At 38.7% G+C, this 23368-nt stretch overlaps 1 protein-coding gene across 1 annotated transcript; it reads right to left on the reverse strand.

The window, feature by feature from the left end:
* Positions 1-8373: 8373 nt before the first annotated feature.
* On the reverse strand, positions 8374-18965 carry LOC306991530 (eosinophil peroxidase-like). Its single transcript, XM_079599468.1, has 15 exons — positions 18916-18965; positions 18345-18404; positions 15516-15609; positions 15249-15424; positions 15017-15149; positions 13936-14065; positions 13623-13829; positions 13172-13529; positions 12909-13069; positions 12553-12811; positions 12294-12464; positions 11904-12141; positions 11444-11640; positions 9450-9503; positions 8374-9264 (listed from the first exon to the last, which is right to left on the reverse strand). Exons 2-15 carry the CDS (start codon positions 18400-18402, stop codon positions 8819-8821), a joined length of 2682 nt encoding a protein of 893 aa, XP_079455594.1. The 5' UTR covers positions 18403-18404; positions 18916-18965; the 3' UTR covers positions 8374-8818.
* Between the last annotated feature and the right edge of the window lie 4403 nt (positions 18966-23368).

Here is a 23368-nt window from a genome sequence, read left to right on the forward strand (position 1 = left end):
TCATTATCAATAGTAGGCCTATAGCGGCACATGAATCATGTACGCACTTTCATGAGATCGTGTTGCACATTCTGTTGGTCAACGCGGATAATTCTTGTGACCAAGTTGAATACGAGCGGAATCTGCTTGGAAAACATTTTCGCCCTGAGCGATGGTTAATGTTAACTTACTTTTAATGCCTAGCCTACAGGAGCAATCCATCTACAATATGTTTGAATCACGTCAACATTAAAATATATAACATGTTTTTTTGGTTTCCAAAAAATAACCAAACGGGGCCAAATAGGCTACTAAGGGTATGTTTACACGACAAGTAGGCCTACTGTAAACAGAAAATATTTTCCTATGCGTTTTTCGTGTAGGCCCTACGGGGTTCGTTTTGACAATGTTGTCGTCAGTAGCCTAACGACAACATTGTCAAAACGAACCCCGTTCACACGGATCCACGAAAACAGCTGTATTATTCAGGCCAGTAGATGGCGATGTCATTGTAAAGAAACACTACGTGCCTACATGTTGTAAGCATGCATGACGGCACTGTTTTCACCGTTTCTTGTAGTTTATACAAAGAAGTTAAAGCTCCAGTCCATAACTTTTTTGGGTTACAAATTATCCTAAATGTATTTTTGAGCAAGTAGCCGTCATAACCAGCCAGTGTTCAAAACGTTATGCTTGCCTTAGCTCGATTCAAAACGGCAAGCTTGCCTTGTAATAATGTTTTAATTCCAGTGGTATTGGTGGATTTTCGCGGGAAATTCGAGCATGTCTTTGCGTCATTACGTCACATCGGTACACAAGGAATCTCGGCTAGTCGGCTATATTGCGTGTGAGGATGTTGGAGGTGGATATTTGTAGCCTTTTCTCACACCACATAAATACACTTTTCAATTTGATGGCGGATCCAGAAAGGTATAACGACAATCACGAGTGATTCACCCATTGTACAAAATGAAAAAGACTTCGGAGTGCAAGGAGACAATATCGAGTTTTTTAATATAAAGGGGTTTAAAACGGACGAAGAGACCGCTTTTTTTTCTCCTGCTGGACAGGTAAGAAATTTCAACGGTTCAAGTATGTAATTCAGTTACTGAGTAGCCTACGCTACTGAAATACATGTCAATGCTGGTGATGTTAACATTAACGATTTGACAACAAAGTAGAATTTGCACGGTTTGACGTGATGCTACGACCATTAGATTTAATCAGCTTGATTTACTGCAATACTTTTTTCCCCTTAGTTAGAACAAAGTGGATGTGTTACTTGCTTGTTTAGATGACATTTTCCGGTGAAAATTATTATGTTGGTCATACTTCCAAAAAGTAGAATCTGTGATTCTGAATGCAGGTCAGGATCCACACCGGCGGCGGCGACGGATAGGCGCACATTCTCCTCATAACATTGGATTCATCCGCGCTGTGACATGCTGAGGCACAACTAACGTAAAGTTGATTATTATAATTAGAATAACTGCAATTGCAGATTTCAAACAGAAATGGCGGCAAAGAGGAAAGCGAACTGCAGCTTTAAAATAATCGTTTTCAAAATCGTACACTTTCAAACCCGTTTTCAAAAGTTAGTGTTGTTATGCCTCCAAAATGCTGTCGTGGTGTAAATGAACGGCCAAAACGCAGAAAAAGTGTACCGTTTGTAATTAAAAACTGTCTCGAGTAAATGGCCCTTAGGGGAACACATTCTTCTAAGCAGCTAACATTAGTTTTAACCTACGTTTTAACCATGGTTTTAACTGACATAGAGGTCGTTTTCACAACACTATGAGTTTTGGCCGTTCATTTACATGCCAAAGGTGTTTTGGGGGCCTGGAAATGCAACCTTTTAAAAGCTAGATTAAAAAAACAATATGCTCATATCCATGTAAACAACAAAAACATGAATTTGTGAAAATGGTGACGCATGCGTATTACGTGTTCAGTCTAGGCACTTTCCTTACAAAGTGACATCGCCATCTACTGGCCTGGCATGAATAATACATCGTTATCTGTACGCGAAAAACGAAAGGGCAAAACTTTTCCATTTATCAGTACATTTAGTACATCGTTGTCATGTGAACGTACCCATAAACCCATTAATCGATTTCCTACATTACAGAGGAAAAGGAAGATCTTCCTCTATAAATTCCTAATATAATATTAAACAAGAATCAAATACTAACATCAGGGGAACGTTCTGTACTTCGAAATTATCACATGAGCAGACTTCATTAACTCACTAAACTGCAAGAAAATCTATTTTTCTTTAGATCTAACATTAGACTGCCCATAAATTCCTATAATAAAACCTTTTTAAATAACTTAAATCATAAATTATCTAATATAACACCTCTATACTATTTGTAGACCATCCAAATAAAGTTGTAACTCGACACAGTTTGAAAAAACACGCAAAAACAGCAGGTTTCCATTACTCAGAAGCAAGGAGCAAAGCCTTAACTGGTATACACTGGCCTGCTACGTGGCACTCGGCACGTGTAGGCTGGATTGGGAGAGAAGTAGAGTGAATAAGGGGAGGAGTCCCTCTCTCCTTTAGAATAGGGAACATCTTCCCATCTCCTTTCTAAACATTTCTGTCATGCCCTTTCGGCCATTTTTGAATTCCCTCATTATAAATCCCACTGAATAGCGGCTGTTTATGAGTAGGAGTAAACCACACTGTTATCATTGGTGGTGACGAAAGAAGAATTCAAAGTTATCCCAGACTTTTGGCTAAACATTTCCACAGAAATTCTTCTGGTTTTGAAGTCGGGCCTCCCCCCTCCCCCCTTTTAATAGGGTGATAATGTAAGTTGTTTGATTGAAAGCAGCAGAAGAAAATAGTGTTTAGTCTGCTAATAATACAAATATGGACAAAAATATATTGTGAAAGTACATATTAGTTAAATAATATAGGCCATATAAGAACCTATTTTCACAAAACATTCAAAGCAATTGTATTTTCCAAAGCAATAATAAAATGTAGCCTATTATCTAAAGGCATATAAGTCTCCTGAAAATGAACACATACAGGCCCAATATAACCTAAATATCAAACTTCAGCTGAAAATAACTGTCTTTTACTCGGTATTGAAACATTATATTACTATAAAAGTTAATAGGTACTCTTTTCAGATGACCTCGTCCTCATCATGAAGCATGTTTAATTAATTTTAAAACAATTAATTTATAGGAGGCATGTTTAAATAATGATGCAAGAATATTGAAAATTGTTGCTTTTCCATCACACTAAAAAATATTTCTCCTTTGGGTGTTCTATACAAACAATGTAAAATATAATAATAATTGCAAGTGTTCACAATATACATAATACTGCATGCTATTCCTGACACTGTCACAAGTCACTTCTCACTACAGGATGTGGTACTAGCTCCACCTGTTGGCAAAGATCTGTAACTGTAGCACTTCAGTTCGTAGCATCTTGTTCATGTTCATTTTTTAAATCCACTGACTTTTGAATACATCTTATATTTGAACATATCTTAAATCGCTTTTTTTTGTACAAACAAATTCATTTATTCCCTCCGAATCAGTTTAGTCTTCTAACATTTTTTAACATTTAGGATCATACAGGAGTGTTCAGAAACACAAATTACAGAAGAGGCCTAGTATTTTGACTGAAAAAAGTTAATACATAATTTGACAGTAAAATTAACTAGGCCATTTAGGTCATTCTTATTGTTTACAAATACCATATTTAACCCTAAACCTATAGGCCAGTTAAATTAAGCCAGGATTAGGCCTTAGTTAAATTAGAAAAAACAATGGCACTGATGTATTTTAAGATGTCAGTGCAAGTCGCTTTCATTTAAAACATTTTAGTCTGGGTCTAGTTTAAATCTTGTCTGTAAATACCAGGTTTTAGTAGGCCATCTAGTTAGCTAAGCTATATTAATTATGCTGACCCATTCACTAAAATAGATATACCAATCCAATGACAAGTATATTTTATCTGAACTGTGTAGTTAAGTATCTTGTTTGCATTTTAAAACGATGCCAATATCAGAAAAGGTGTTCTACTACAACAATAATTTTTATTTGCAACAAATGCGGGTGTGTAAAACACTGCACAAGGACTGCACAGCCCCAAAACATAACTATCAATAAGACATCATGTTAAGCAAATCTTAACGGCACACAAGGAACACTAAACATGTGCTTGAGAAAACAATACTGTAGATGTAGTGTGTTCGTGCATCAGTCAGTTTAAGAAATAAATGCGCAGCGAACTACGTCGCTATACAGACTCCTTCCTCCTCTTTAGAGTCCCAAATTCCCAATTCAACTCTGCGTGTCTCCTTCTGTCCCACAGTCCGGGGAGATGATGCAGTGTGATCTTATCTTTGCTGAAGTACAGCATCTTGTCCAGCTAAAGCCAGGACCTCGCCCACTAGTAACTCCAACACCCCGGTGAAACGCCCTCCTCTTCGACTGTCTGACTGCGCGGGCTTTCCGTCGCTGGCTGAATGTTTTCTGAAAGTGCTCGAGGAAACCTGCACGTGCAGACACCAAATCAGTGACGGCGATGGTGCGCTTCCTTTTCTTCTTCGTCAGGGAAAAAGTCTTTAACCAAACCACTGTTTACATAAGTAATTTGGACTTATTCATTTAGTTTCATTTCATTACGTGTTTTGTAGACTTGTTACTTTACTTCCATTAACAAATGTTGGTCTTTGGACGGATCTTGCTATGCTGCCCTCCGCAGGACCGGAATATAAGGTGTTCATGTCATGTCGTAATTACCTGGGAAATGTATTTACGAGTTAGAAGTCCTAGTCCAAATTTATACAACAAAATGTTTATATTAATTAAAGCAACTTAACTTGATAAAATACATTAGCTATCCTAAATTAACAATGGAGCCCTTTAATGGATTTTGTTTTAATGTATGTTGTTTTAAATAATGTCTAATTGTAACTCTAGCTATAGCCTATACTTTGTGTCTTATTACCCTAGCATTATATTAGGCTATTGTCTGCAGTAATTCATATACTCTCTTTTTGAAAGGTGTGGAAACACAATAGATTTTTATTTTGCTGTTGAAGCCAAATCCACAAATAATAACTTTACTTGCTATGGTCTCATCTATAAGTTTATGCTATAGTTTACTTCCAAACCAAGAATGTGAAAAGTGTCCATAAAGCTGTTCAACTTCTATCTGGAAGAGAATTAGCATTTGGCTGCTAGTGCTAAATAGGTCCTCTATGGAATTTTCACATAAGGTGTGTGCGTCCCATTCGACAGGGTCCCTACGCAGTGTTCACTGTGCCCTGCAACGTCATCAAAGAAAAACAACGACGGGGTCATGCAGATTATGATATATAACATAAATAAATATTGTAATTTATCGTATTTCAAAATCATATAATAGGCCTAAAAACACAGCATGTATCTAATAAATAATAATTAAAACATTGTTTATTACATGGACTACTTTTACTATAAACACTTTAAGGCTGTACAGTAGGCTAACTCGTTCAATATGAAAATAAATTTTGATTTGGTTAACTATGTATTTATGTGCTCTTAATACGGTCTTAATAATTGTATAGAGCTTTTAATTTGTTTACATATTCATACAATTGACTATGGAAATGTAAGGTAACACTTTAGAATACTGTATCTTACTTACTGCATAACTAATAAGGAATAATTGAAGAACTAGTAGGTAATTCTTCATTAACTACTTCTATACTATGTTAACTACTAAGGAAGATGTGTTAACTAATCAGTATGTAATATCACGGTTCATTAGTTACTACTTAGTTATTTTTCTTGAACCTTAATTAGTAGTAGTTCTTGAGGAGGTATGACAGAATTAATTAGTTATTGATTAACTAACATGCTTAACACAATCATAAAATTCTATTATATACTGATTAGTTAACACATCTTCCTTAGTAGTTAATAGTGAAGAAGTAGTTAATGAAGAATTACCTACTAGTTCTTCAATAATTCCTTATTAGTTATGCTGTAAGTAAGATACAGTATTCTAAAGTGTTACCAAATGTAACATTAATCACCCTAACCATTCATAAATACTTTAGTTTGTAATAACAATATTTATGAATATGAATACTCCAATGCATACATAAACTCAGAGCCGTTTAAAATCTCTTCCAACGACTCTGCTGGTTAGTTCAGAGTGAAACTGGTGACGCGGTGTGCAATGACAGTTAGATGACTTTCGCTCTCCACTTCCTATGAAGTGATCTATCGATGTTCCCTTATTCCCTACGCCGTTCGCAGTGCCCTTAAAACTGAACATGTTCGCTCCTTTCGGATTGGAATCTCACTTAAGATGGTAAAAAAAACACTTACGGTTGAATGCAACGCACCATTAGTTTTGGATATCGCATTCAATTTAAAATGTTACTTTTCACTTATAAGGCTCTCCATAATCTAACACCTTCATATTTGTGTGAACTACTTCATGTGCATTCACCTACTCGATCTCTAGGTCTTCTTCTTCTTCTACGACTCGGTATAGTACCATCTATACGTTTGACCACCATGGGATGTAGCTTTTAGTTGTACTGCTCCGAGTCTTTGCAATACCTTACCTCAAGACATACAAAATAGTTCTAGTCTTTCAATTTTCAAATCATGTCTTAAAACGAATTTTTTTAGATTAGCTTATTCTGATTGACATAGCCTTTTGTGTATTTTTATAAAAAAAAAAATCATGTTTATATTCGTTGTTCATGTATTTGTAGGAATTGTAATTTTTAATGTAGGAAATTGAATGCAGAATAAACTGAACTGTGGTTGCTTGTTTTACATGTCAGTCAGACAGCCTCTAGTCGGTCCTTGGCCAGTGAAAGCTGCTATGGAGTCCAGACATTCTGCCGTCAGTCTGAAGGTCTGGCTAGTGGCTATGCAAGACTTTGGCTGCGTCTGAAAACTAAAAAATGCTACCCTCGGAGGATGCATTCCAAGGTAGGAAGGCTTCAAAGTACGTCTGAATACAATGTTAGCTTCCCTTATTGTCTTCATCTGATTGATTTTGAGATGCCTTCATCTGATTGATTTTTGAAGGCAGCAGTGATGTATCCTTCACTGATATCCCACAGATGTGCTTTCCATACTGTGACAGCTGAGCTAAAAATATAAACATGCCGTCTGAAAGTTTTGGTGGTCAGTTTGTAAATGTATGTTTTTGACCAACTTTTTCAACTTTTGATGTCATTTCTAGTTAGAAATGACTATAGTAGTAATTAAATATTCCCTTAGTTATCACCAAATCTCTGTTTTACTGTAGATCATTGAACTGTTATGCTGCCTCAGAAGTCTATCCAAAACATAGACAGTATAAACTGGACACAGCGGCCCCATAGGTTTTAACGGAGAAAAGTGAAGTCAATTAGAAGCACTCACTTCCTGATGGCTGGGCAAACTGCGCAGGCTCAAACTGAGCTTGACGACTTAGATGTGAGTGACGTGAACAACCTGTAAGTCTTCTAGTAGCTGTGCCGAGAGAAATCTGAATCATTCCCTTCTCGTGAACGCACGAAAGAAATTTTAATTTACATTACACTGAGGTGATTTATTATGATTGAAAATTATGAAGAAAGGTCCTTTGTTTTCTCAGTGAGTATAGTCCTTTCTGGGACAAGTCTTACATGTCTAAAAACAATCAGTTCGTATAATCAACTTATTGCTTATTGAACTGTTGTATAAAATTAATATTACATTTGTAATTGTGCTGATATTTGAGAAAATAGCACTCTTGCTCATGTAATAGCCAATTGCTTAAATGTATTCTGTTATAAACACGAAATACAAGAATTTATACAAGGGAAATTCATATCTCGAATTTTGAGGGCATTTTATTAATTTGTGGCAGCATTTCCGACCTTGCACGATGTTATTTTGTCAAGACCAGACCAGTGTGCTTATTACCTTAATGTATGGATATTGCGTAAGTTAGGCTGGCAGTATTGAGATGGTTTGATAGTGGTTTAATTTAGCGATGACAAACAGTGCCGAAGTTTAGGACAAACATGATCGTTATCTCACTGTCAGCAGGTCCTCTCCCGGATGCTGCTCTGCAGTGCGCTGTGGTGGCTGTCACAAGGGATGAGAGTAGGATTACAGAATTATTAAGAATAAGTTGTTGGGCACACGCTTATTTGTGAATTGGTGCCATGGGCCAAATTAAAATAAAAACAAACAAAAAAGTCTTGCAAAAAGCACACTTATCTAATCAGAGGCCAAAAGGGCCGGTGCTTGAGCACCACTTGGAGTCTATCTGTGCATGTGCCTAATATTTTCCCTTTTGGTTGTGTATTCACACTCACAATTTAGAAAGTAGAACAAGCCCAATAATTAATATATAAAGTTTTTAATTTTATTTTTTTATTTCACTTTGCTAAAAGCATGCACATAAATAACTGTCACCGAATGGACAACAGAATATTTTTGCTGCAATCTAACAACAAAACCAAAAACAACATTTATCATCATACATGACGTAAGCGGTTACGTCAATGTTCCTAAATTATGAATCATTTAGCTTTAAACAATTCAAAATTCCAACATTAAAACTGAACACTTCATTTTGCATAGCTAACATATTCATATTCATCTTATTAATAAAAAACAACAGAAACGACTACTTTTAAAACACTGATATCTTTCTTACTGTGATTTCTAAAGACAATGGGGAAAGTAGAAGTTTGCATTTTATAGGCTTTTTTCTGGTTATTCTTATCCGCAGGATATGAGCATTTGTACGCAACTGCATTTATAATAAATAAAAACAACAGCTACATAAAAGGAAAATAGTAATGCATTAAAAGTAATAGTCTCAAACAGGAAAAAGAATATGGCCAGAGAAATAGCTGGAACTGCCTATAACATTTGCACCCCGTGAAGCCTCTATCCACACACGGTCTCCTATCTGTAGGTTCAGTATCACCTTTCCTTCAGCTAATGATCGCGTATTAAGGTTGATTGTTTCAGCAGTTAGCTGTACAGCATTATTTTTCTTTAAGGTCACTGTGCCCAAAGTCTGAGTTCCTATGCATGAGAACTGGAATTCATATACGCCAGGAATCTGGCAGAAGAACAGCCCTGATTTTTTGTTATAATGGTTCTGTCCATTGTAAAGGACCCGACTGAACACAATCACTTTAGCAGAGGCAGGAAGGGCGGTGCCAACAAAAGCAAAGAAGGCAGAATGTTGTCCTGTAGTATTAATGGGGGGTCCTGGGGGTCCTGAATGTCCAGATGGGCCTGCTACACCTTGTGGACCTGGGAAAAATAAATATTAGAGAAAACGATAAAAAAAGTGATATTGATAAAAAAAAGATATTAAATATGTTATTTGCATTAGTTTTTATCTTGGCTCAGTTGGTTTGTTCAGTTGTCTGGCTTAAAAATTAAAACAATGAGCAAGGTTGGTGGTTTTTAGATAGTTTGATCTATGGCTTGCTTACCAGGTTCTCCTGGAGGTCCTCTGGGTCCCGGAGGTCCTTGGAAGGACTCTGTGTCTGAGGGTTAATGCATAGATGTTATATGTTTGTACTATACAGAGATGGCAAAAGTACACACATCCTTCACTCAAGTAGAAGTTTTTTTTCCTCTCAATTTAAAGAAAATAAGTATGGGCTCTGACATGTACTTAGGTAAAAAGTAGCCATTACTACTACCCGTTTTAGTGTCACTCTGGTAAATGGACCTTGCATCATATTAATACATTAATACAAAATAACTTGCATTTTAAATTTTGTTAGCTAATGAATGTATCCAGGCTGAAAAACCACCATATAGAACAGGGTCGGACTGGGACAAAATTTCAGACTGGGAAATGATGCTCATCCAGGCCATCCCATACACCAGGGATAGGCAACTCCGGTCCTGGAGGGCCACTGTCCTGCAGAGTTTAGCTTCAGCCCTGATAACAACTCACCTGCCTGTATCTATTCTAGTAATCCTGAAAACATTGATTGCCTAGTTCAGGTGTGTTTAATTAGGGTTGGAGCTAAACTCTGCAGGACAGTGGCCCTCCAGGACCGGAGTTGCCTATCCCTGCCATACACCCACAAAGAATTCTGAAACCATGGACAACCCTTTTTTTTGTACGATGATAGTAATGAGGTGCTACTGCACAAAGACAAAACCACAATAGCATATTAACAGATGAAACTGAACTGCACTTGAAGTCCTGAACGGATCAGTAGTTTTGCCTCTCCATTCTCAGGTCTCTCGCATTGATTACTCTGATCGAAAGAAACCTTTTGCCGTTGGTGTGGAGCCAAATCATAGCGTTTGCCAGTCAAGACTTGCCAATTCATGATTTTTTAGAGATGCCACCGAATAGAGATTAAAACTAAAGTAACAAACCTGGTTTGAAAATATTAGTAGAAAGTACATATATTTGTGTAAAAAAATGAGTGACAGAAAAAGGTTGACAGAAAAATAAATTGTGAAGTACTGATACGAGAAAAATCTACTTAAGTACAGTAACAAAGTATTTGTACTTCTTTACTTACCATCTCTGGTACTATAAGCATAACCGTTTGCATTAAAGTAGAATAAATCTCCGATTAATATGCAAAAGAGGACCCTAACCCAAGCAAAATTACTAGGTAGAAAGGTAGAAAAAAGGTAGAAAGAAGGACTAAACAGCTTAGGTTCAGTTCAAAGGTTTGGTTCAGTTCATGTGCAGTCATAAAACATTGCTTGACAGTTGTGACATCCAAATGTATTAATTTGTCACTGCACCAGTACTAGATGCCTTCCTACAATTTCTTGATAAAAGTGGGCTTTCCTCACAAACAAACGTAAATGTGTCATTAGTATGAGAAAATTAGATTTTAATCTAATTTTTTTAATCTGTGTCGTGCTCGGGTCGGGCTCGGACAAAAATATCTTAATACCTGTCGGGCTCAGGTCAGGTTCGGTAACTGCTCTGTCGGATGCGGGCCGGGCTCGGACAGAAAAATGCGGCCCGATCCGCACTCTAACCAGTACAGTGTAAAGAAGAAACTACTCAAGCTGTGTCCGTTTTAAAGGTTTTGCAGTGAATGAATTTAAGCTATTTAATTTATTGCTATTTAAGCTAAATAATAAATCATGTGCACAACATCAACACTCGCTCTTTGCTCTTGCAATTAAGAGAAAACAAACACTTGTTTAACCTCATTTCCAATGTCTGAAAATGTTGATGCAACTGTCACCTGGAAGGTTAAATCCCAAATCACAGGTGAACCAAACCATGCTGACCATGCAGTCAGATTATAAAATGTCTTCAAAATCTGATATGTGCCTAAAGAGCTCTTAAATGCTTATGTGATGTGGTACAACATAAATTGTCTTCCTCTGACTGCAAATTTCTGCCTAAGCTTCTTACTACCTTTTTTATGTGCCTGTAGAGTACTTAATTTAGTTAGTACCTAACAAAAGTAGCTCTAATACTATGGTGCCTTACCAGTTTCAATCCAAGGGTTGAGGTCTAAGGCGGGGATATCCCCACAGTTAACGAAATTGTCTGAACTGGTGAAGCGGAAAGGATCTCTGGGAACTCTGCCGATTCCAGTGTTGTCACAGATGATGCGGGCCAGCGACACAGAGGCCAGTGAGGCTTTTTGTTTGGTGGTAAACACTCCTTTGTTCTCCCACCAAAACCTGAACACACCGTGACACCTGACATTAACACCAATCAAACACATACTTGTCTCATTGACTAAATCAGGAATGTCCAATCTTGCTACTGGAGGGCCAGTTTCCTGCAGAGTTTAGCTCCAACCTGCCACAGTGCATTTTACCTGGAAGTTTCCTGAAGACTTTGATTAGTCGGCTCAGGTGTTTTTAATTAGGGTCGGAGGAGGATAGTGGCCCTCCAGGAGACTGATTGGACACCACTGGACTAAATACACAGAAATCTTTACCTGTCACCCTCCCGAATGTGCTGGAACTGTCTAGAGATAAGGCAGGCAAAAAGAGAACCAACACGACCACCAGGAACAAAAGGCTCAGCAACGCCTCCCAACCAAATGTCAATGTTCTCAGGGGTGCCATAAAGCTCAATCAGCCTGTTAGCCAATTCAGTGTTGTTCATCACCACAGCCAATTGTTGCTCATTCTGAGGTGCAGACAGTCCACAGAACCGACGCCATGCATTATAGCCTTATGAGGAACAACAGATGTATACCGGTAAGTCTTCCCTCAAAAACACATTCAGTGATAATGCAGCATGAAGCTGAGTTGGCTTCAAGTGGTTCAGTTTAAAGGGTTCCAAGACTTGGTGTGCATGTTGTGTATGAGTCCAGAATATTTACCTGGTAATGCATGGTCACGGCCTCTTTGCATATCAAGGGCGGCCAAGTCCAAAGCAATGTTGACTGTAAATGCAAACAGTTTCTCTCTTAGAGCATTCACCATCATGTGGTCCTGCGTACTCAGTTTTGCTGGCCGACCAATCAATCCACGGAGCAGAGGATCGATGCCCCCTAAGCAAAAAGCAAAGCAGAAATAAAATTGGAAAGATGACAGATTTAGGTCTCTCTAGGTATGCTGTAACAAGCCTCACAAACTCACCCTCGAATATCACCCTCCACGGCGAGAAGAAGGCCTCGAAAAGGGGAATGCCTGGAAATTGAGGATGGTTCTGGTAATTTTCATCAAGACGAAATATGATGGGTTGAATGGCCAGGTGGGCAAAACGGAAAGCTGCAGTGGCAAAGACGTTTGAAATGGTAGGGTCCGCATTTTCATTGTAACCTGGATATTGTCCAAGGTGTTTATTGTTAGCCTCAGGGCCCACAATTATTGGCACGTATTCCTTAATCACCAAGATCTTAAAGAGAAAGGAGAGGTTGATCATGAATATCTGTTTTACTCCACATTTAACTGTGTGTGCTTGTATTATTGCACCTTTCATTGAGTGTCTTTACCTGGTTGTAGGCACCCACAATTTTTCTTGCCTCTTGATAGAGGGTTTCACTACTCCAGGTAGGATTGAGCACATGGAAGGCACGAGCCAATCTATTGTGCTCTCTCAAGAAAAGTGCATGTAATGAGGTCAGACCAATGTTCTCATCAATACGAACATCCCCTACACACATCAAGAGTTTATTAGCATTTGCAACATGGAGTTGTGCAAATACCATACATTTTAAATGCTGGATTTACCAATAACGACTAAAAAGTTACTGACCTGCAATAAAGCAAGGCACCTCTGTTAGGTTGGTGTCATTGAGGGTTGTCCCACGCGTGGCACAGAGGTTACTTTGAAAATTGGTGAAGGGCAGGTGCTCTCGTCCATTGTCCTGGAACTGATCGTTGACGCGTAGTAGACCACCATCATTAGTCAGGTCTCGCAGTTCCTTTGCTAGCCCATCCTCTGCTCCATAAACCTGTCCAGCATCTAGGAAAGCTGTACGAGCATTGATCTGTTCCCGAACTTTGGGGACCCTACCAAAGATCATGGCGGTTTTCCCAGAACCACAGACCGGTGATGAACGGAAGAAAGGGAGACAGGAGTCAGGAAGCAGGCGTTGATCTCCTGGAGGAGCCTGTGTTTTGACAATAAGTATAGCATGAATTATAGCTATTATACAACAACCAGAGTGGGACAATCTTTGACAGAAGGACAATCTTTGACTGACTGGAATTGGGAAGCAGGGTTCAGAGCGCTCACAGCTCTCATCACAGTTGAGGCCACTGCTGAAGGACTTAATGCTTGGTGAGGTGGGCGCTAACGTCAGATCGTGGTCAATCCATTGCCCAAAAGTGGAAAGCATGGAGGTAAAGTCAAGATCACTCTTTACGTCGGCATCTGCAGTGCTTAGAATACGATTGGAAACCAGTCTGGCCTGAAATCAATAAGGTAGACAGAATTCAGACATTGTTAACTTATTGATGGCCTACTTGGTTGTCAAGTAGACTTCAGTAAACTATTCCTAATCATCTCCTTCATACCATGGGCAGCGCTGCACCATTAAACAATTTGTTGGGATCCCACCCTTTGGGCTCTGAGATGTCATCCTCATAGACAGCAGGCAACCAGCTGGCAAAAGGGGTGTTGGATGCACCAAGAAGAGGGTTATTCCTGGGAATGATACATTTAGTTGCTTAACATTTTAACGATCTGAAACGCAAGTGTCAAAGCGCAATTAACTTTGTGGGTGGATCCCGGCACTGTTGCTATTTTCCCGGCGGGATAAATGCCTCTTGCGCCCGGCTCAAATCTAAAAGGGGTTGGTCTGAAGTAGCTTCATTATTCATAGGTGTGGTTTGGGCGTAACGTGAAATAAACCAGAGCGTCCTCTCACATTCCCTTTAAGAGCAGGCGCGCTTGTTCCATGGCGGATTGCTATTATAACGGCGGATTTACCAGCGCATGCCAGGAACGGTTCACAGCCGAGGAAACCGACGTTCTCGTCAGGGCAGTAAAAGACAGAAAAGTGACATTGGGGATGATGGGAGAAACCCACCCAAATTAGCTTCGGTTAAAAAGGCGTATAATTTGGGTAAATGTGTAGCCTAATCTAGATTTAGATAGATTTTTTTTCACATCTTCATGGACACAACAATGATTTCCCTCGTGTGTTAATATTTTTCCTTGTAATAATGTATGATTTGCGAAAAATGAAAAATGCTGCGTCTGTTTATATTAGAGAATCAAAGTGTATGGGCGTTAACATGCTACATTATGGCCAAGCACGCACCCTTAAAATACCATATGACTAACGCGCAACGCGCCACTGTCTTTAGACTGGGTTTTTCCTGGTCAGTGGTGGAATTACTTTCTAAACCTGGAAAATAGCACCAGGGAACTTTTGCGCCAGAACACGCCTCCTCTTTTCGCCGAACCGCCCCCGCGAGCGCAAGTTCATTCCCTAATTTACCGATGTGCATCTGTGGAGGGAAAAGTCCGCTGTGCGCGGGTGCAAAATAGGAATGATACATGCGTCGGTGTACAAAGTCAATTGCGCTGGGTGCAAGATAGGGCCCTGAGTCTTTGATTAAGACTACTCTGAATAAGGAGGTCAAGACAGACCTGTTGTTGCAGACATTGTTGGCAGTTCGATACTTGTTTATGTTGGATGTGGTTCTACAAGAAGGGGGCCGGGCATGAGCAGCACAGCCTGTCAGACGTGTAATCGTGTTGAGCTCGTCTTCAGTGAGTAGATCTAGGGAAAAACACAATGACATATTATAGCAAGGAACATCAGTCAGTGATGGATCTTTTCTGAGCTTTGCTAGATTGGCAAAGTTTTTTGTTCTCATACCTGTAGCATTAATGGCCCTCTTGTGTACATGATGAGCTTTCTCACTGATCAGTCTGAGCGTTTGCCCCATGTAGTCTGCGGCTCTCACAGCTTCTCGTGTCTTTCGAGCTGGCTGTTTCAGCAGACGTAGCTTGTCGGAAGGCTTGATGACATCTCCACGCACCCTTGCTAAACTCCTGAAAGTGGGGAGATTGATAAAAAATAAAATGGATCAATGACTGATGAGATGGCACAGGAATATTGAGCAATATTCTTAAAACTACTCACTCATCACGAGAATACTTGTAAGCAGCATCTACAATTTTCTTTGCTTCCTCAATTGAATCCAGAATGAAATGTCTCCCGGTACTCTCTTTTTCTGCTAAAAAAGAAAAGGGTGTTACATGATGATATGGCCCTAGAAAGGCTAATAATTACTAATTATAATGAAACCTGTCATTTATTTATTTTGGAGGGTAGATTAATTAACTTAGTTGTCACTCAGTTTCACTCAGTCTATAGATATTTACACCTGGTATTAATACAATTCTTTGTATATTTTCTACAAAATGGAGCAATTGTAACAATATTGCTGTAATGAATTAATCACACAATGACAATACAATCACAACAAGCTTTAATATACTGTAACACGCAGGAAAACTCAGAAAAATAAGGGTACACAGCTACTGGTAGAACGGGAACAGACATAAATTTTGTGTATAAATGCCTGAGGCAAAAAAAAAGTGTGGTCAGGTTCACAGCTGAACAGAATAGCTAACAGCCAGGAGGCATGGTGGAGATGATTTGATGGAATGTGACACCCTGGGGACGACCAACGAAGATGGAGTTACTGAAGATGCAGACACTGGTGGAGCCGATCAACAGACAAGCCTACGCAAGACCGAAGGCACCGGAGAGGGCGAGGTGGAGCCGGGGCACTGAGTGTCCGAGGTGGAGCCGGATAACCAGAGAACCGAGGCAGAGCCGGTGGGACCGAGGATGATGGTAGAGCAGTGGGAGGGCGAAACAAGATAAAGGGCAGGCAGGCAGGCGGAGCCTGATGGATGAGGGAGTCCGGTACAGCCGTATGGCCAATGGTTTCTGGTGGAGCTGAGGGAGGGAGGAGTCAGGGTGGAACCAAAGCCAGGGGATCCTCTAGGCTTGGTGGAGCTGGTGGCCTGAAGACACTTAGCAGGTCCTGTAAGAGGGAGATGCAGAAGGGCTAAATGACACTAGCGGAGGCGGGGCTGAGGAACTGTTTGAGGAGGTGGGAGAGGGAGGCTGGGCAGGTATTCTGGAGAGATGGGGGGGGGGGGGGGGGGGGGGTGCTGGAAAGACATGGAATACTGGAAAGACAGGGAATACTGGAGATACTGGGAAGTTCTCCAAAAAGTCCATTAAATCCTCCTCAAAAATGTCCTAGGCCTAAACATCTCATCCACAGCTGTGGGGTTGTGGGCAGGGTTTTCCTCCCAGTCCTGGAGCTCCACAAGCACTCCCTTCGCACCGGGCCGGTCTCCATAATCTGTGGTGGGCACATGCAACATCTCCGTCAAATGGCCACTCCCTGAGACTGGAGAAGTAGAACACACAAAGTGAGCAGTCGAGATAGCGTTAGGCACGCCAACTCCAAACAAATCCCTGTTGTGTTACTCCAGGGAGCAGTCCTTCTGCTCCAGGCACAATAACTGGACAGCGGGAAAGTACATGGTGATGGAGAGAAAACAAAAAAAAGAAAATACCACAAAAATAAACCCTGTTTTGGTACGTTCTTCTGTAACAATGTTGCTGTGATAAATGAATCGCACGATGACAGGAATACAATTCACCCTTCGCCGAAAGATTGACTGCCAAGCGATCTCAACAAAAATAACGCCGAATCAGCCGTTTTGTCTGACAAAGTAGTCAAGGGAGCTAGCAGGTTAACGCCGGTGGACTTGAACTTGGAAAAAAAGTGTGTACTGACCTCTTTCCGTGGCTGAAACAACATTACTTCTGATGTTCATTCATGTTTATTTGATGCTGTAAATTAACTAGATGGAAGAGATGATTGATTCACGAGCCTCTTGAACTAAGGCTCTACAGTGACTCTTACGACACATTAAAGATCCACAAAACGGTATCTATTGTTTAAGTTTCATATCAAAAGAAACCTGCTCTGTCTTGTCTGTCGACGCGTTGTCGGTGTCTTCTTTTCTCTGCAATGTATTTTTCACTGCGTGAGAACATGATGTGTGGCGTGAGAACGGCATGGCTTGTTGGACATATAGCAACATTAATTAAAGGGGGCGGGTCTTTGTGAACGGTCGATTACAACGAGCTTTAATATAACACGCAGGAAAACTCAGTAGAATAAGTTTACACAGCTACTGTTATAAACGAGAACGGACAAAGGAACAGACCGAAACTCAGGCTATAAATGCATGAGGCATACAAAGGAGGTTCACAGCTGAACAGAATGGCTAATCAATGAAGGAATGAGGCATTTATATAGCGCTGTGTGTTTACTACTGTACACCCAAAGCACTTTGCAATCATGTCAGGGGTCTCTCCTCAACCACCACCAGTGTGCAGCATCCACTTGGATGATGGGACGGCAGCCACAGAACAACGGCGCCAGTGCGCTCAACAGACATTGTCTGTAGGTGTAGAGGAGAGAGTTATAGAGACAATTCAGTTGATGGGGATTATTAGGGGTTATCATGATTGATAATTGTCAATACTTCGGTTTAACGTCTCATCTGAAAGACTGTGCTTGTTACAGTATAGTGGCCTTGTCACTATGTTGGGGCATTAGGACCCATGCAGACCACAGGGTGAGCACCCCCTGCTGGCCTCACTCAGAAACCAAGGAGATTAATGAGAACTCAAATAGGCAGACAAATGGGGAAAATAATGAACAGAATCAGATAATGAACGTGACAGCAATGTGCAGTAAGGGATATAAAATATACACGAAATTGACTCTCCAGAAGACGGATGTCAAACCAGGTATAGCTTAAATGACTAAAGCACAAGACTGAATTTCAGGCACCAAAAATATTGATATGATTTGATTCTATATTGTTAATCATTAGCCGTTTGATTTTTTGATGGCATGATGGGTAAACTTACCACCCATTGAAAGGACCCAACAGCACCCCAACACAAAAAGAAAATTGGTAAGATTCATCTCTGAAACACAAATTGAGACATATAGAGAGTACACATAAATGGATATTATGTTTATGAAAATTGCACTGTTTTGTGTATTTCAACAATTGTTTAAGATAAATTCCTCTACATTTAAGAGAAATATATATATTTATATATATAATGATAAATTAACTTAAATAAAAATAACTTTTTTTAAAAACCTATTTTAAACTACTTTTTTCTATAAAAAAATTATATTTTTATACTGTGTAGACATTAATGCTATTTTTCATACTGTGTAGACATTTGTTATTTTTAAACAAAATGTGTTGGTTTAAAATGTTATATTTTAAGCAAAAATAATAATACTAACAAATCATTCTGAAAGAAAAAAAATCCGTATAAAATAAGAAGTGTCTATTAAATGTAACCATTATTTACTCAATTCTTTTCATTTGCAATCAGCATCATAGAGTTTCATGATACTAGTTTTTTTTTTTTTATTCCAATGAAATGTATGTAATTTAAAGATAATTTTTGCATTTCTCACCTGGTGACCGGTCTCAGGCTCTCTGTTTCTGGACTCAAGGCTCAGAGTGTGTTGTACTGACTGGATGAAGCAGCCGTGCTTTATACCGTCCCTCATCTAAACTCTGCTAAGCATCACTGAGGGAGTCGTAGGCGGGGCAACTGGTTTACTTCCTTCTTCCTTTTCACGCCAAGTGCATTTACCATATGTAGAGTTTGATTTATTTATATATTTATTTGAGTCTGACACTTATTTATTCTTCATTGCTCTACATTACAGGAAGTTAAAGATTTCTGTACTTAGTGTCTTAATACTGACACAAAATATTGTGAGTGATGGTTCACCCCAAAAAGGAAAGTTCTGTCATGATTTACTCACCCTCATGTCGTTCCAAACCTGTATGCCTTTCTTCTGTGGAACATAAAATAAGATATTTTGACAGATGCCTCAGTGTTTTTTTGTCCAATGCAGTTTAATTGGATCCTATGTTGTTTGGTTACCAATGTTCTTCAAAATAGCTTTGTTTGTGTTCAGCAGAAGAAAGAAAGTCATACAGGGGCCGTATTCACAAAATAATTTATCTTACCACTAAGTGTTCTCCTAAATAGCAGTAAAAGTTCTGAGGTAATAGTTTCCTCTTAAAACCTATTCACAAAGCTGCTGAGACCAACTTTTACTAAGGAACAGAGAGAAATCTAAAGCTAAGAGAAAGGGTGGGGTTGACCTTGTTGCTATGATGATGTCAACACGCCTACTAACTATGCCCACTGTGATTGGCTGATGGGGAAGGGGTCTCTGTCAGAAATGTAATCATAGAAATATTGTAGAACTAGGTGTCATGTTGCCATATTCAAATAAATCTTTATTTTTTATTTTTTATGTTGCCATATCCAAATAAAGGTTTTAAAATAAAAGTGTTGTCATATGCAAATACAATTTTAAAACGTAGGATACATTAATCCAGATTTGAAAACGGTGATTCCGTTTCAAAATGCTCTCCGTCCACACTAGCATTTTCCAAAAGTTTATATTCCACACCTAAATGTCAGAAAACAAGTACTGAAATGCTAGACAAACAAGAAAATGCTAGTGTGGACGGAGAGCATTTTGAAACATATTCATATTCATACAATATATATATATGTATAATACTTCTCAGAAATGCTTTTAAGAATAGTCTTAAAAGTGTCAAAAGAGCAGGGAAGCCCGAAGTGGCTTGATTTTGCTGCATTGTTTGAAGATCAGTTGGAAAGTCAAAGACCTGCCATACAGTAGTGGCCATAATGATGTCCGGCATTGGAAAATTGACATTCACCCTGAATTCAAATTGTATTAAAATGTGTTAAAAATGTTGTAAGCATATTGGGTAGTTGTGATTGGAGTCAATTGTTTTATTTGTGATAACACAGTGAAATATGCCAAAATTGTGTCTGTACAATTTTGCCAAGGCTGTCACGAAGAAATTATGAACACATGAAAAAACAAGAGAGAACCAGTTGAATATTAATAACTTGTATAAATGTTGTAATATTTTTTTTCTTCTTCTAAAACCTATAGCTGTGGTATGTCTTGTTTTGTCACTTAACCGGCAAAAATGTAATTATTTCTTTAATTTATGCAGTTAGAGCATTGTTTTAGAGTGGTTATTTCTTAAAGGTCAGTTACTAAAAGAAAAGAAAAATACCTTTATGATCAAGCTTTTATCGTTTGATCATTTAACTCCAAAACTTTGTTCATGGAAAGTGTGTGTTCTCCTCTCTGTATGACAACAGAGAGGAGAACACACACTTTTCCACACTTTCTTGTTACTCCTAACTAGGACCTCTCCAGCACTCTTAAATAATTTAGGAGCTGAGACTAGTCTTAACACTTAGGAACCTCTATGAATCACACTTATCCGTTTAGGAATAAGATTATGCCATTCTTAGAATTTTGACACATGTAGACAGAGTGGCTTTATACATACAGGCCCGCATACACCCCCATAACAGCTCACTGAGATGATACAGACGGAACAGACATAATAAAGCATAATCACGCAATTCTTCTGGCAAAATATCTCACCATTCACTGATGCATCCAGGTCCCACTCACTCACTATTATATGTTTGGTCTAAAACTCAGAGGTGGACAAACTTTATTTTTTGAGTGAAAGTACAGATACTACTGGTCAAATATGATTATATTACAAGAGAAAGTTGTAAAGACAGATTTTTACTTTAGTAAAAGTATAGAAGTACTTGCTTTTAAAAGCACTTAAGTATCAAAAGTAAATGTCCTTTTTTATGCCAACCCATTGTTTTTATTATTGTTGCAATATGTTATGCAATATTTACAATAGGCAACTTTATGTCTGGAATAAAGAGCTTTTAGAATGTTACCAAACCTATATAAATTAAACAACTGAATTGACAAAAAAGGCAGACATAATAATCTTCTTTTTTTTTATTTAACCCTTCGTCCTAACCCCTACAGTAAAATTACACCAACTCAACAAAATCTAATTTTTAAACAGTCACTGAAACAATGTAATCGGTAAAATCATTTTGTCAACTTTCAAAAGGTGTTTGTCCTTTGATCGTAGACATCAGTGTTTATATGCAAACTGTAAACTTGTATCCCAGTATTTCTGTGATAAATTGAATGTTTGTAATGCAGAAAGAAAAACCCGTAAAAACCCTGCCACTAACCCAACAATTTACTAATACTCAGTACATGCAGGCTCTAAGAAAATTCCTAATCAGCAGTCTGACAGAAACATGGCTCGACAGTAGTCATAACTTTGTCCTGAATGAAACACCTCTGTCAGATTTGAGATATTTGAGTGTCCTTAGACTTAATAAGAAGGGTGGAGTTGCCTGCCTGTTCTGCAATACTTTGTGCTGTCAACATATTTCTCTGGGGGATTTTGAATCATTTCAATACCCCGCAGTCACAGTGCATCTGAAGAGTGAACATCCTGTTATTTTTTTAGTTCTCTATCATCCTCCTAGACTCAACAAAGGCTTTCATGATTTTGGAGAACTGCTTTCTAGGATTTTAACTGACTTTGAATATGTGTTAATCACTGATGATTTTAATATCCATATGGATGTATTTTCTGATCCATCGACTGTTAATTTTTTAGTTATACTAAACTAATTTGGCCTTATGGAGCATTCAGCTAGCCCCACACACAAACATGGTCACACACTCGATCTGGTGATCTCATGTGTCTTAACCATCAGTCACCCACATATTGTAGATGTTGCCATATCTGACCATTATTGTGTCTTTTTTGAGATTTCAGTATGTTCCAAAACTGTGAGTGATAAGAAAACTGTCAATAAGCGTTATCTCACTGCTGATTCTGCCACAACCTTCATGGAGCTCATGTCATCCAAGGCTCGAAATTGCGACCATTTTGGTCCGATATGCTCCCGAAATTTAATCTGTGCGACCTCAAAATATATTTGGAAGCATTTGTGCGAGTACGCATAATTGGTGTGGTTTTCAGTTTTCTACAAAACGTTAGCTAGTTACTGCACAGCATGTGCCTGCTGTGAGATGATATAGTAGCTGTGTCCCAATTCAGGAGCTGCATCCTTTGAAGGCCGCGTCCTTCTAAGGACGCACCGAGACTTGTTAAATGGGGGCGGGATAGCCGATTGTGTCACCACAGCGCGACGAAGGCTGTCCCAATTCCAAGGCTCCTTCGAAAGCTCCTTTAAATGCTGCCTACAAATGCGGCCTTCGTTTCATGTGAAATGAAGGATAGATTTACCCTTCATGGCCTTGCCTACCACAGAATTAATTTTGTGCCGGTGACAACAGTTTTATTTTAGAGAAATTGTCAGATTACACTTTTAAATGTAAGCATAGAGTTTTAATTAATTTTTAATAATCTTATGTATCTACTGACACAAATGAAAAAATACAATAAAGGTTCAAATGTTGACTTATAGTATGTTACCAACATTTGATTTAATAGGTTTTCTCTTTATTATGTACATAAATGGACCAAAGTGAACATGTATAGATAGGTTTTCAACCCTGTTTTGATTTTAGGCAGTTGAATAACTTTAAAAAGTCCAGTACACTGGCGCTCATCAATGTCAGCTATCACAGTTGGTAAGAACAGATCGTCCCATTGAACAACTCAGGGATTCAGCTCTAGTTAGCAACAATTTGACAAGAAATGTTGTTAGTTTCATTTTCCAAATAGCCAGTGGCGGAATGTAACAAAATACATTTACTCTGTATTTAAGTATATGTTAAGTATACTTTAGATTTTATTTAAGTCCACTTAATCTCAGAGGAAAATATTGTACTTTTTACTTTTTATAAAGTTGATATTAGATTTTTATTTAGATATTAGATATTGTTTTAAAAAATATGAACACTAAATAATAGAAACACTAAAAATGTGGTCTTATAGATCAGGGATAGGCAACGTCAGTCCTGGAGGGCCGCTGCAGAGTTTAGCTCTGTAGTC

Source organism: Phoxinus phoxinus, assembly GCF_949152265.1.
Source record: "Phoxinus phoxinus genome assembly, chromosome: 23".
NCBI classification, from domain to species: Eukaryota; Metazoa; Chordata; class Actinopteri; order Cypriniformes; family Leuciscidae; genus Phoxinus; species Phoxinus phoxinus.

Excerpts from the sequence above, each read along its gene's own strand:
- LOC306991530 (XM_079599468.1), bottom strand. The coding sequence starts at position 18,402 with ATGAATCTTACCAATTTTCTTTTTGTGTTGGGGTGCTGTTGGGTCCTT. Across the intron at positions 15,150-15,248 it reads GAGGGCCATTAATGCTACAG|ATCTACTCACTGAAGACGAG; the intron begins GTATGAGAACAA and ends GTTTTTCCCTAG. Across the intron at positions 11,641-11,903 it reads CACATTCGGGAGGGTGACAG|GTTTTGGTGGGAGAACAAAG; the intron begins GTAAAGATTTCT and ends CGGTGTGTTCAG.